General features: G+C 37.2%; 1 protein-coding gene across 2 annotated transcripts in view; it reads right to left on the reverse strand.

The window, feature by feature from the left end:
• Positions 1-15,961, reverse strand: part of BRE (brain and reproductive organ-expressed (TNFRSF1A modulator)) — a 166,221-nt gene extending 150,260 nt beyond the window's left edge. The window contains exons 1-2 of one of the 2 annotated variants that reach the window (XM_017744828.1): positions 15,855-15,961; positions 12,675-12,834 (exon numbers count right to left, since the gene is read on the reverse strand). In XM_017744828.1, coding sequence (XP_017600317.1) covers positions 12,675-12,834; positions 15,855-15,957 — 263 coding nt within the window. In that variant the 5' untranslated portion in view covers positions 15,958-15,961. The remainder of the gene's footprint in view (positions 1-12,674; positions 12,835-15,854) is intronic. The other variant, XM_017744827.1, reaches the window with a different exon arrangement.
• Positions 15,962-15,971: the final 10 nt, after the last annotated feature.

A 15,971-nucleotide genomic window follows, 5' to 3' on the forward strand; every position in this document is an offset into this window, starting at 1 on the left:
TCCCTACAAAAATATCAAAGAATCATCAACTTGAAAAGTTTCCGGGAGCAAGGAATATCGTTAAGTGTATTGCTTAAAATCATATTGCCCTGTTCAAGGGGGCTGTGCTGAGACTTATGGGTGGAAATTGGTAGATGGAACTGAGTATACAGCAACCACAGCTGAATACAGCTTGTTCCCTTTCGCAGCAGATTTTAGCTAAGTTCCTTGAGCAAATGCAGCAGATTAACTTGAGCTGAGATACATGACATCCTTATGAAGTAAGTATTCCAAGTAGGAGACAAGTAGAACATTCCTTCACTGAGTGTTTGATGCACCTTACAGATTGCCTGTGACTATTGGGAAAAGGCTTATTTCACAGTTAATACAATACACATAAACTAAACTGTTCTTATTCAAAGTCACTGTTAGCACCAGATGTTTCGTTATAAGTGTTCAGAATTCTTTACCAGTCACAAAAAGAAACAAAAAAGGTTATCCAAACAAAACAACAACAACAATAATAACAACAAAACAAACCAGGAAAGTCACTCAGTTTTGCTGCTTGGAATAAGGCCTCAGTCTATAACAATAGGTATAGTACAATGTATTTTTCTGCAAATTGATCCTTCTCCCCAGAGAATTCTAAAAGCCTTTAAGAATGCAGTTCTGCTTGAGTTTAACAGCAAGGTTTCCTCTTATACCAATGTATTTGTGATTGGCTGTATTGTTGAATTGAGACTTCTTCTGTTTTGTTTAAGCTTAAAAAACCCCCCATTTTGATACTTTACAAAATTGAAGCCACAATGATATGGAGGACTCTGATAACCCTAGATTTCAACAACATCTTCCCATCAACTAGTTTTTTAAAACTGTCACCTGAAAGCATTCCCAAGAGAAGCAGTTTTAAATTACTTGCGCTCTGGTAAGATCTTATCCAAAATTATGTTCTGTGACATCTGATGGGATCGCAACGAAACAAAAGCACAAGTGTTTATCACCTTAATCCTTGAAGTCAGGAGATGAATGGTTATTCTATCCAAAGACCTTAAAAAAGCCCACGAAAACCCAAACCCATCAAGAGCTCTCTTCAAACCCGCTACTTCTTATCCCAAAATTCCAGTCAGAGGTTTGTTTTTTATGCCACTCCTAAAATCTCCTGCTTAGAACCATATTAGCAAACATCCAGAATTGCCAACAGAAGTCTAATAGCTCTACAGGAAAAGGAGTAATCTCCTTTTTATTTCTTCTTTTTTTAATATGTGGTATAGGTGTAAGCCCAAATAGTCATGTCAGATTTATCTGATGACTATCAAATTTACAGATTAAAAACTATGCAATGCCTTTAGTCACTCTTCCTTCATAGATCACACAGAAGCTTTACTGCCTTTACTGTCAGAAGACAAATCATCAGTGAATTTTACTGTACAATAGCAAAGTCAAATTAGACGAAGAATTTTAGCCTCTATAATTTCAGGAACCTAATATTGCCACTGCCTAACTTGAATAGTCAGAGATGCAAAAGCTTCTTTAATCTCATGATGCTTAGGCTGCTACACTCGCTGTTCTTGAGGATCAGCACTTCTTTGGAAAACAGACAACTGTTTTTTGCTCACCAGACTCCTGGCGCAAAAGCCAAGAAAACTTCACACTCCATTAAAGACACCTCGATGGAGAACACCGCTAAAAACCAACCAACACACACAAAGAAAAAGCAACACCACAGAGTCAGTTCTGAGCACTGGCTGTATTCCCAACCCTTCCCACTACACCTAGGATATGCTTCCTACTGTTCCTATATGTGTCCTATAAAGATACTGTTATGGGGAAAAGAGGTCAAGTTACTTTCATAATACAAGAGGCTAAGAATGAATATTATTTTAGGAATGATGAGACACAGTTCAATCAGAGTTCCAGAGGCTGAAGGTTTTGCCAGCAAGAGTCAAATACAGTTAAGAAGCAAAGACAATTTGATTGTTTGTTACTAATAAGAGGCAGCAAACTCAAAATTCCACCCAAAACTTTTATATGGCATTTGCTAAGAAAAGCACCTCAGTGTTCAATTCCAGTAGAACAGCCTTTGTCGATACCTTCAGATTCTTATTTCCTCCAATTTTTGTAGATGGAAATCTGCTCCAGTGTTCCTTGAAGACACAGTATTTAATCCCACTTAATTAAGAATTAATTGCAGAATTCACAACAGATGGGTACACCATGTACAGAGGCATGATAATAATTAAAGTGTGTGGAGGGTGGAGGTGAATAGAAGGAAGGCCAGCAGGTGACAGGTTTTTTGCAAGGAACAGGAAACAGAAAAATGGTGAAAATCACATTTTAGAGCATTGACACTGATGACAAAACCCTGTATCAGGTGGTAGCTCCCTGCAGCACCCCACAAAGCTTTACAAGCTCCTACACAGTATTTAGAGTATTGAGCAGCTGCTCTTGAAAACAAACAGATCCAACCAATATTCTATCAATCAGGCAAAATTTGAAATGGGAAAAAGATGGTCTAGTCAACCAATTTCCATCTTCAGTTTCCCTTCTATATAGACATATGTATTACACATTATGAGAGAGAGAGAGGGACTTGGACTGAAAAGACACACACCACTGCTTTTGGGAAATTAAAACCCAGTTAAATTTAATCACTACTTAAATGCATCTCTTAATTAAAATATTAAAATCTGAAAGTCAACTGATAATTATTAAAAAAACTTCCCAGTAGATAAACCCACGGATCTCAGGAAACTCATTTGTACCCTATCTGGTTTCTTCAAACTTTGTATAAAATTAAACTATAGACAAAGACTACTGGTATTGCAATACAGATGATGATGCTGTTTTTGAATCCTGATAGTATAGGTGATATTCCACTATTGCAACAGCATTTCAAACCACAGTTATCATCTGAGAAATTCCAAGGTGTCTCCAGATATGTCAACTATATCCTCAATATAACCTTCATCTACTGTAAATGCTGATTTTCCTATACATATATTTATGTTTTCTTTTAAGAAGTTCATCGCACTAACTGGAACTTTTAGAAAGCAGTGGGATGTGAGGCAGAACATACATACCAGAAAAACAAACCCTACTTCCCTTCTGCACCTATAGGGAGATTTGCATTTTTTAAAAGTAAAGTTCAAATAACTATTTAAAATCCATTCAGCTGCCAGCAACCTGCTTTCACTAGAAACACTACAGAAAAGCATCTTATGACTATTTTAGTAAAACAAATACAGCACTTGTATATTAACAGAAAATGTAGTTTTTCTTAATATGAGTGAGGGTTTGCCAAAGCAGATGTTGCAGGTGGGGAGAGCTCTGGGACTTCTAGAACTACATATGTCCTTCACAGCTGCCTGAGTCTTGTGGCAAGAGTTCTGCAGTTGCCAAAATATGGCTGCCTCTGCTGGAGGGAGATGTGCAGCCCAGCTTCTATGAGGGAAACAGAGGAAGCACACCTATATACACATTTTGAAATAATCTCAGAGAATTTCTACATTAAATTAAAACACATATAAACTTCACATGATTCTGGTGGTTTTTTAGCACCAAGCTCCCTGTTCATTTAGCCTAGTATGGCTGGGTTTAGAACAGCTCCTTTCCAGTCACCATAGCAGGACAGGTTGGAAGGGGCTACTACAAAAAAAGAAACGTGAAGTACCACATCCACTGTACTTGCAAGTGGGCTTGAAAGAAAAGCTCTGAAGAACAAACTATCTCAAAAGTTTCCATTCACAAAATCTCTTTAGTTTAGGGTGGGAGATGATTATTATTTGGTCTCAGGGAGCTAATTATGATACTAATTTAAAAAAATAATTAAGCATTGACGAAGTTTTCAACAAAACATTTTGCAAACATGCTTTAGAAACACTGATAATCAAACTGATTTCCTTTGTAAGCAAGATCTTTTATACTCCGGTAATTGCATGTAATTCTTTTTAAAGACCACACATGGCACACACGCCTCAAAAGAATGAAACAGAAACAGAAAATGGAAATTTTAATGAGGGAATGATCAAAAATTGAACAGAAATAAAGACAATTGCAATGGGATAACACTAATAACACAGTAGGTTTAGGTAAATACACTAGTGAATTCGCAATATCATAAACTGTCACATGTTCATGCAAGGAAAAGGCACTACTTCATTATACTTTAAGACCAGCTGTACCCCAAATCCTTGGATCTCATAAGCAAATTTTTAGCAAAGAGTATGAGGGAGTGGCAGATGCATCCTTTGGATTTACTTCATCTCCCTCCCCTCTTGACACATTCAAACCATGTTTCAGATTTTCACAGCTACCATTCAATTATCTATTACTTTGCAATGAGTTACAACCTAATAATGTGTCACATGTTTCAATTCTGCTGTTCACTGAACTCCATTTCTGGAGAAAGAAAAACAGAATCAGACAGGGAACATTTTTACTTTTAGATTACTCTAAAAGAGAACCATTCTTCACCAAGTATGAAATTACAGTCAACCACCTGGAGTTTCATATCCTTCCAGTGTTCACAGAAAAAGCATACTCACAGCAAATCACAAAAGTTGAGCTATTATAAACATCAGCTTTCTTAAGTCATGTAGCATTGCTCACAATATTGGCAGTAGTAGCCATAAAGACTCCCAATCCATTTTCTAAGTAATTTATTTCATACCATAGAAGTGTTTATTTTATTGCAAAATGCAATTAATTGGTATCAGGGAAAAACTTCAAGGACTAAAATCATAGGCCATGTTTATATATTTTCCCCCTTTAAGAAAACTAAACAACAAATAGGGGATTGCCCTGCCCAGGATGGGGGGGTTGGAACTACATGATCTTTAAGGTCCCTTCTAAGCCAAACCATTCTATGATTCTATGAATATTAGGAGGGATCCAGTGATCCTATGTCTTTCATATTTCCTTTTCAAAGTGTTCTTCTAATTGCAGAGTTTTAGATCTTTTTGATCACAGATACCTATATTAGTTGATTTCCTAATTCATAGACTCTCAGAAGAAATTTATGTTAATACAACAATGATGAATTCAATTCTTTGGATGTGAAAGTTACGTCAAGCAAGGATCACCACATTTAGAACATAAATCCACAGTCTGCAGTATTCAAAACGGCAACTTCAAATTATGTATATTTATATAAAGTATTACAAGGCTGGAGACACAGAAGAAAGCCTATGAAAAGATAACATCTAAATAAAAGTGTCAGTAGTTCTCCTCTTTCTAGCATTATTTTAGATTAATTACAACATTAAAGATATGCAGTAGACTAAAAAGAGCAGAAGGAAAAGGAAATTCACAGGTAAAATTACACCAGGCCACCCTGTGGAACCGCACCTGCAGAAAGCAAGCCCCACATCACCGCATGTTACATTTTCTCCAGAAGTCGTGCTCTGGAACCCCTAAGCTCACCTTGTCTTTCTCTAACTTCTCATTCTCACATTAATTCTCACAGTTCACAGCCACCTCAACAGTGCTACTACTGTTTTCAAGATTACACCATAAAACATAAAATTACGCATCACTCTTCCCATGGTCCCATCTAACTACACCTAAAGAAAGGAGGTGCATGTACATTTTTCTTGATGGCGGTCCAAAAAATCCTCTTCTTCCCTGCAAATGCTTGTCCTTGCCTTCACAGTCTAGTTTACTGTTTTCTCCCAGCATCATGTCTTATCAGCCTCACAGGCACAGAAAACTACACAGGACCTCCTGCAATGACAAGACTATTTATAAGCACAGCACCTTCAGATCCCAGTGAAAAGAGGGTCCAGTCTGCCCTAAATTCTCGTAAGTCTGAGTCCCCAGCCCACCAGAGATGCCTTGACCTGTCTTTATGCCACTTCCAATACCTCCCCTACACCCCTAAGTTCTTCCCTTTTCTGCATCTATCTATTAAAACTGAATTTTGCCTATGTGCAACAGGTTAAAACTAAAACAATGAAAGACAGGTACAGGGAAGAAACTACACCACTAGAAATCTCTAAGGAAATTATTCCTTCTAAGTGTCTTCACTGTCTGTTTGCAGTTGGCCTGAAACCATATCACTTCTATAGGGTTTAAGTTAAGGCTTATGACTAACATTCATGGCAGCCTGGAAAACAGGACAGATAATCAACATCTATTAGTTCAAAAATTCTCAGTACAGAAGAGTTCTTAACAAAGAACATGAAACAATGTTTCACTCACACCACCAAACCCCGCCTCCCTCCCCCCCCCAATCCATGGGTGAAGCGCACAAAAAACTCACAAATGTTTACTGAAGAGACTGAAACTAACATTCTAGAGGAAGAAGGGGTAGAAAAGAGAGAAAGAAATAATATAAATCGGGAGACATTTTGAAAGGTCCCTGGTAGCCCTAACTATAAACAAGACCAATCTAAGCAGATTTTTCTAGTGAAAAAATAACTGACCATCCAAAACAGATCAACCATTACTCTGTCGTATTTTTGGTTTAAAGATATTATTTCAGCAATGCATACAGTGATGCACAGGAATCTGGGGTTGAGTTTTTTAGGCAATGTAAGTTTAGAGGGCTTTATATTGGGCTTATTTTTTTGCTCTCTTTCCCATAATACGTATTGGTACTACATCATATGATGCTCTCTTTACACAGAAAAGAAACACTTGTATCAAGTTTCTTCTCATTTTTATTAAATAATAGAAGTGATAAATATGGCATTTATCTTTTTCAAGGTCAAACAAGAGGAAGCTACTCACTGTCCCCATCTAAAAATACCAGTAAAGACATATTGTGTAGTTATTTAAACTGAAAAAATCTCAGGAAAATGCATACAGTCTTTTAAATGAGAGCCCAAGTTACTGCAATTATCTAGGGCTACCTTCACTTTTTAAAATCCTTTCTTTCCTCATAGCACTTGAAACTGACAAACACACTCTTTTTTTATTCTGAACTTCAAGCACCTTGTTTAAAACTGGTGTGAAAAGAATGCCAAACTTTGTGGAGAATATTTACAAAACCATTGCCAAATGTACGCCCTGCACTTAGATCTTCTACCAGACAGACATTTTGCCTTTGTTTTTTCATCATTCAGAACCAAATGCAGGGCAGTGCAACCTTGGAGACAAGTAAAGTCTTTTTTAACCAGCACAGAAAAACTGCTGTTCACAGTTCCAAGTGCTGCTCCACAGCACCAATTCTATCAAACTGTCCCATCAGAGCTTCAGTCTTTTACATTTTACTTGAGCGACAACAAACTTCTAGTAGTAAGATTCTTAGCAGTGAAGAAATGTATTTGTCATCAGAAACTGGAATGAAACAACTTACTTTGTGAAAAGGTAATAGTTCAAGACTTGTCCAATATAGCAGTAAAGGACTTGTAAGACCACACCTCTCCTAGAAACTGCCACATCCTTTCAAGTACACATTTTACACAAAACATAGCTATTTTGAAAAACAGCTTTTCATAGTACTTGTGTTCAGAAGAGTCAGATTCATTAAACTTTATACACAAACAAAATGTAAACACATGTTAAAAAAATTACCTACAGACACCAATGTGAATGATGGATATGAACCTTCCCCAAGCAACTGAAGCTGAATTTTTCAATTTAAATTAATCAAAAGCAAAAGATCAAGCAAAAGCTTTAATAACTGCTACAGTACTGTAATAGTACTTCACAGCTAAAACCAACATTATTTCACAAAATATGCACATAAAAATGCATATTTACTTTAAAAAGGGAAATGCCCAAAAGAAAGGGAAATACCAAAGCATATTGCAGTCTACTTGATAACACAAAAAAAGTAAATCATCACTGCTCACTAGGAAGCAGGGCAATAAAGTTATAAATATCTTATTACAGCTTGATAGTAATTTTTTATGTTGAAATTTACTCCAGAAGAAATTTACTCCAGAAAGAATTACATTCTTTTGACCATTCTTCATACAGGTTTCTTTCAGGAACATAACTACTTGCACACATAGCTCAATGTCAAACAGAGAGGCAGAAATTAACAGTGTATCAGACAGGCGAAAAGAACAAAATACTAACATGGTTTACTACAAATCACTTATATAAAAATTCCACAATTAATCTTCTCATAAATATGGAATAAATATAACCATATAAGTATGAAATTTAAAATTTTGTTCTGAGTGGATAACTAAAAAAAAATAGAATCTTAATATATGCAGCTTTAAATCACTGTATTCATTTTGAAATTTTGCCTGGTGGAACACATCAAAGTAATTTCAAAAAACAAAATCAAGTTTGTTGAGTAAGAATAGGCTTGCAGCATAATTTGAAGCTCAAGCATGGGCCCTGATGAACAGCTGTAGGGGAAAAAAAGAGCTCTCAAAGGCATTGACCACCACAACTATGTCTTTCACTCTTGGAACGCACCATAGGAAAAGCAGCAGTCTCTTAAATAACTGGATTCTACATTATACAACAATTAAACACCCTTCACATAGGAAAATATCCTCTATTTCTAAATCTACATAATAATCACTTTTCCCTATTCAACATCTTTCCCATGATTATATGTGTAAATGCTAAGAAAAATGCCTCAGCCACAATTCAGTTGGTTATGAGTAGATTTTAATATCTAATTAAGATGGGTCAGTATTTCAAAGAGACACTAGTAGAGATTAACTGAATGATACAATAAATGGCATTGACTCAATTGACAGCAGTATTTTCTTTGGGTCTAGAACAAAGTAATATCCTATGCCAGAGTTAAAAACGCTTTGATCCATTCTGTCATCTCAAAGAATGTCTTTTATTAATGCAACAGAGACGCCTGCCAGGGTTTTCTTATCACCTGAATCAATGCTGCTAAAGGTGCTGTATTTCAGACGTGACCTTACACCCCAGTTCTACTTTCCTTCACTGTGGGGCCCTATTTACAAGAAAACTTGGCCACCTAACTTTTATTAGTATTTCTGTTGAAGAGTTTCTTTCTTTCCTGTCATGCCATATTGCTGAGCTTCATTTGGGGGTCTGCATCAGCAGGGGCCATATAAATTCTATAAATGTACTTGGTCCTGAATATCCTACTCACAGATGTAAATATATGTAAGTGTCTTATGAGACTGGTACTGTCTAATAAGTTTGTAAAACACACAGACATTATGAAACTGTAACATATTATTATAAAACATTTACATACTCAAAGACTGCAAAACAATAGGATTTCCTTACTATGACATATTTCCCTCCCACACTTGAAAGCAAAGTAAATTAACATATCATCATACTTCATACATCTAACATCAGCTCTTTAATACAGTTTATAAAACACAACAAAAGTTGTCAATCTCAGCAATAAGTCAGAGTAAGTGCAAAACAAGTTCCTTACTAAAACTATCTGACATATGGTTTGACTTTTCAAATAATTAAAGGCTTAATATGCTTGCCATTTACAAATCAAAATCAACTGACATGATAGGCTAAAATCTGGAAGTTAATCTTCTACTGGTGAAACAGAAAGGAAACTCTTTCTGCTTTTGAGAATGTCTAAACCAAGGCTCTGAGTGGGCAAGGCCTTAGAAATACTACTTTATTCTGTATGTTACCATCATTCCCTTGTTAACCACAGCTCCTGTTTCTAAAACCTAAGAAATGAGAATGGATGGATCTTCAGTTTGAACATTTTATTTTGCTATACATTGTAAAGCACTGGTTCATTAGGGAAGGGGTGTAACAACAGTAACTCCTGATTTTCTCTAAGAGTTAAGTGTGGTATGTGACAGTGGAGCAACCTATAGCTCCTCCCCAGAAGCTTACAGATACTTTTATTTTCAAAAGTAATAGCTATTGAAGTGATCACCTTAAGTATTTTAAGCTTTTAAAGGTTACAGTAAAATAGTATTTATTTATTATTAAAAATCTTCCACCCAACACACCAGTTAAAGCAGGAAATATTTGCCTGTTCTGTAATAAACTCAGGCTAGGCAAGGGTCTTAACAGCCTAGACTAGCATGGGTACAACCCCTTTACTGTGCCAATAAATGTACAATCACCATGCAAAAGCAAAATTTTCTGAACTCATACTACTCCCAAATGGTCATATTCGTTTGAGATCAAGAACTGCTCTTTATCTAACTTCAAACATTTAATCTAGCAGCTCTGCCTAACCTGCCTGGTTCCACTTTTTAAGTTTAAAGTCTGATTTCAACCCATTGAAACTGAAGGGAATTTTGCAATTGATATCCTCAACTTTTTCTCTAAAAACAGTTCTCCTCATTTTCTTCCCATTAATGCCCAACTTCAGTGGTCTCACAGTTCTGTTTCTTCATGCTGATATCACCTACATTTGCCTCTGATTTTGTCTGCATTATTTTCCTTCCTTTTAAAAAAGCATCATGAAAGTGAAAGTATACAGGGGCTTGGATAATCTTGTGATGTGAGGACAGGGGAGGAAAGTAGGCATATGGCCTTCAATTCATTTTTGAACTCTCAGAGCCTTACAAAGTTTCCTATACAGTCAGTATCCAGCAACAAATATTTAAATCTACTAACAAAAGCTGTGGGTTGGGGATTTTGTTATTTATTAACTGACATGAGACTCTGAGAAACAGTCTGTGAAGTATCAAAGAACTCCTGTATCAAAGGTTAAAGACCACTGAACTAGAACCTGAGTTATGGAAGGGACATCTCTGTAATTCTGTGATTCATCCATCTTATGGTCAGTAATTCTGCACTGTTTACCAGTTCAGCAACAGCATAAAGCACTAAATCACAAGAATTTTGTATTTCCACACAAATGCATGAATTGAAAATTTTCTGTTTAAATAACCAACTATTTACATTTACAATTTACTATTTGTGACAAACAAAAATCTTTCCTAAAAACACATGCATGAAATTTACATTTCAAAGACATTTCAGGCAATTGTTAATTAACTGTTTACAACAATGGTTTTAAGAACCTAACTGTACCAAAAAAAACCAAACAAAAAACCCCTTAAAATAATTCTGAAGTGAATGAAAAATCTTGATTAACCTGATTCCATCTCCTAACAACCTCAAGCCAAAACAAAGCCCCAACATAAAGAATGAGAATCATGCTTACATTCCAGAACAAGGAAAAAAGTATTTCTAACATGTGCATTTAGGTGGACCAGTGTCTTTGAACAAGACATGAGACAACCTCTGTCAGGTGCTGTACTTGTGTGTGGACTCCACGTTCAACAGAGTTACTATACAATTTGAATCACTGTGTTTGGGTGACAGGTGCAGCTGCTGGCAGCTTTAATTTTTTTTGAAGAATAAACTCTTGGAAAACATTCAGGTTTTAACAAAGCAAATACAAGATCTTCTTGGCAAGATCAGTGGCCAAAAACTTTAGACACCTATTAAAAATTCCCCTGAAAAGAGTCAGCTAGAAAACACCACTTTTTATTATTTTAATCCCTTATTTTAAAGGCAGGCAGCATAAACATTCAGTTGGTAGAGAGCAAAACCCTTACCTACCTCCCAACAAACAGTTGTGTTTTCTCTCTACTTTTCTTTTTATTCCTTTCTCCTAAGATTTGAATTTGAAAAATGTAAGATAGCTCCCATCTCAGCTTTCCTAGAAGACTAGTTCAAGAGAAACCAAGATCTAGCATGAAATGACAGCAGCAGATGCAGAACTGCTCAGCCTGTCTTACATAATTTGCAAGCCTAAATGTCAAGTCAGTCAACACTAATAACAAAAGTCATGGCTTCTTAGACCTCCAAGTAAATCTGTACTTTGTCCCAGCACCTCACAGGGCTCAAACTAACCCTAGAATTCAAACCTCCTTCTGGAAAAGCCATTGTTACAACCAGAAAAGCACCTCCAAAGCTTTTCATGAAACCGTAATAAAACAGCCTTCAGAAGAACATTAAACAAAGTTTTCAGCAGAACTGTATTTTAAACAATAGCGATTTGTGGTGGTTCTGAACATCTATTGTATTATGCTAACATCCAAAATGATACACAAAGCAGTAGTTTGTACAAGCAAGATGATTTGTATACCTGAAGCAAAAGTAATTTCAGGCTCTGAGGTCCTGTAGCAAAAAAATATCCGAATCAAAAACGTGCTGTTAAGATGCCCAACTCTATAAGAATAAAGCAATTTCTGACATACGTCATCTAAACATTTCACTCTCTTCATGTATTATTCACAGAAGTTATACACCAAAGTCTGTTTGTATATGCAAATCCCCAAATTTTACCACTACCTGAAAACTAATCTGAACGCTTTTTGAAAATAAAAGGAGCAGCTTGGCTTATTTCAAACACTTGGCCCTAGAGCCACCTGATGCATTGAACTTGAGGGAGATCACATAAAGGAAAAGTTACTTTTTCTTCTGTTTTGGCATATTCATGACTACAGGTAAGATCACACAAATTTGTCTTTCGAATTTTGGTTTACAGAGAAGATCAAGTAAGCAAGTGTTAAACAACAGAAAAAAGTGTTTATAACTATCTCATTGCTGAAAACCAGCACTATCAAGTGGCAGCGACGAAAGTGTTCTAACAAGATTATCATTGCCAAAAATATGACAAATTTAGTCTCCCAAACGAAAAAATGGTAGCAAGACAAAAAATAATGTAGCTAGTATGTCAGCTAGTATGTCAGCTCCAGCTGCGTTCAAAATGCTTAAACACATGAACCTAATCAAACTCCGTTCTGAAAAGACAACTTAACTGGGAGGGGTTGGGTGTTCTTTTTGGATGAGGAACTCACCCAGATTTCAAGTCTGTAATCCGTAAACAATTAGTAGCATCTAGTCCTACTTTTCCATTTCTGACCACACTGGAAATGAAGGGCGAAAGTGCTGGAGAAATTCTGTTCAAGGCCACTTCAGGTGACATTTTAATACGTTCCTCCTTCCTTTTGTCTTGAGCTGCAAAGGGACAGCAAAGGGAGAATATTAAATTTAAAAAATACTACTTACTTGATGTAGATTCACATGTACTCTGCAAACACCAACAGAAAAAAAGCTAAGCATGCAAAAGACCACGAATGTAGAGTAACTGAAGTGTGCACAGGTTTAGAATGAAAAAATAAAGAGGTAGGTTTTTTCCTCCCACCTCTGCAACATTCAATGAAGCCTGTTTATTCAGTATGAACATAAAGCCAGAATTTTGTCCTAGGCACTTTTAACTAAGGCCTGATCCCTCTGAGAAAGAAAACTGAGGGCCACTCTGACACTTCACAGCCTAACCCTTCTTTTGGGCATTCCCAGTCAGTCGGTAATTGACAAGTCACACTTTTTCTACTTTCCCTGAAATCAATGGGACTTACATTAACAGCAATGGGCCCAGGGGTTTGATGCCTCTCTGTATTCTCACCTGCAATTTCTAAGAGCACTAGTGTGCCTATAATCAGTATTACTTTTATGCTACTTCATTAGGCAGCAATTTATAGGACTTCATGATGCCTTTTAAAAGCTAACACTGCTTCTCTTTCAGTGCTATCACCATACACTTTGAAAGGCATCTTCATCTTCCTTCACGTAACAGATCAGGAAGCTGATGTATGCACATTCTAAGCACAGCTTGTTCAGAAGTGCTTGCAATTGTGTGACCTTATGCTAAATCAATTAGGCCATTAATTTAGCACGCTTTAGGAACCCGTTGCTTTCTAGGTGAAATGCAGAAACTGAGCATACACACATTCGAATTCATTGCACCACAAAAAGACTAGAGTACATGGACAACAACAGACTGTGGTAGAAGTGGGAGGAAAAAAGGATAACCAACCTATTAAAATGTTAACATATTTGATCACATTCTAAGGCACGGAGCTTCACATGAAAATTAACTGAACTCGGCAATTTTAGAAAACAAGGCTGTAAATGACTAAAGGTGACATAAACTTGCCACTGATAAGTGGGACAGAAGAGCTTATACATAAACCCTGAGGATTAAAAAATATTTTTAAAAATATCCACTTAATTGGGAAACACCAGTATGCACTGCATTCACTTTCTCTAAAATGCTGCATATGGACTGCTGTATTAGTAAGTGTTCTATAACAAGAGTGTGAACAGCTCATGGCAATAACTGCAATTTTCTGTTGTTTCTCACACTCAGTTTACAAGCATTAATTAGTAACTAATGGGTATTCTACAGAATCTACTAAATCTCTGTAACTGGGAGCAACATTAAATTTCACGTTCTGTTCTCATGAAAGCCATTCACACTGGAGTAGCAGGAAGCAATGATCAAGAGTGTTTGTCCTAGCTATTCGGAGTGTATCTTAATAAAGCAAAGGCCAGGCACTTTAAGGTAAACAGAAACATTAATAAAGTAAGACTTCCTAAAAATAGTAATTATCTTTAATACACTGGCTCCTACATTTTATGGCAGTGAAGAAACTGAAGACTAAGTATCCATGCCCTGACACATAATGTGTTCTCATAGATGATTTAATTGACAGTGGAACAACTTAAGTTTGTTTAGCAAACACCTACAGCAGTTTAAGATACTACCTCTGGTTTGCTACTTTTCTACTGAAAATTTCTGCCTGCTCACCTTTATTCTTCCCCAGAGGGACTGAGAGGACACAAGCCCATACTTGACATATTTCAGTGCAAAGTCTAATGGCTTAGACTAAACTGCTAATAAAAAATTAGTTTAAGCTAAAATACTTTGCACAAGAATGGTTACAACAGGACACATACTTCAGTCTGCCAGCTCTGCTGTAGGGAAGAGTAATTTCAAGCAGGGGCAGCTGGACTGATGAAAGTAAGAACTTCTTAAACCATGAGAACATGCTGAAAAACAAGCTATCCTTCTAGCAATCCTGAAGTTATACATTAAGATCTCAGAACTGGTTCTGATAATGACACATTTTACGGGGACTGTAAGTGTTATGAGGGTGAAATTGCGAGACATGATATGTGTGGTGATCACAGCTGAACAGATGCATCTTCCAAAATGAACTTTAAAATGAGATTCCTTATCTTTTTGTTAATAAAATTTGCAGATATTGTCAAAACAAGATTTAAATGACTGTTTGGCATTTTTCTGTATTTTATTGCATCATTTTTAAAAATCACAAAACCTTCTATTTAACAAGCCAGATACACAATACTTAAAGGGTTGCTATCAATTAAACTCGCTGATTTATTTTGTAAACAAAGGGCTTTACAAACTAGAACATAATTCGTACCCATTTCCTAAGTTTCAGTTGTCACATACATTTTTTTTCCTCAGCTTAAGTTTCCCACAGTACTGGAAACTGAACACAAACAAACTCAGGGGAATTAAGAAAAACAAAATTCGCTGGACTGCTTCCCTCCCAAAACAAAACCTTTGAAAGAAGCAAACAAACTCATAGTTGAATCCTCTTAGATTCAGCTGGCTATCACTGTGACTTGGGGCTAATGTTACACAGGCTTCAGAGCAACCATGAAGTCCCGGGCACTGCTTTGGGCACCAGAGAGAGTCCGGATGCAAGATACTCTGTCGTTCCACCACCGGCCATACCATTATGGGCATTAAGTGAAGCTTTAAAAAGGAAAAGGTGACTATTGTGATGGAGACCTGGAAGCGTGACAGGACCTCTCCTGTCCAACCCTCTTGGCGTGGCCGTCGGCAAGCTTGGTAGTGTGGTTTTCACTTCGGGGGTGGCAGGAACATGTGCCTGGGTGTGAGTGGGGAAAGGAGGGGACCCACGACCGCCGCCTCCTGCAGCCGTGCCCGAACACATCCATGGAATGCGATCAGCAATGTGGATCTGCGGAGCCCCGGGTAAACGCCGAAGTTACCTAAGCCCTGGCACGGAAGAACGCTCAGAACCCCGGAATGGGTGAGGCTGGAAGGGACCACAGTGGGTCATCTGGACCAACCTCCCTGCTCAGGCAGGGTCACCCTAGAGAACACGGCACAGGATTGCATCCAGGCAGTTCTTGAATACCTCCAGTGATGGAGACTCCGCACTCTCCCTGGGCAATTTGTTCCAGTGCTTGGTCATCCACAAAGAAGCTCTTCCCCATGTTCAGGGAGAACTTCCCGCCCATCAGTCTCGTTCCGG

Source organism: Corvus brachyrhynchos, unplaced genomic scaffold (genome assembly GCF_000691975.1).
Source record: "Corvus brachyrhynchos isolate BGI_N302 unplaced genomic scaffold, ASM69197v1 scaffold258, whole genome shotgun sequence".
NCBI classification, from domain to species: Eukaryota; Metazoa; Chordata; class Aves; order Passeriformes; family Corvidae; genus Corvus; species Corvus brachyrhynchos.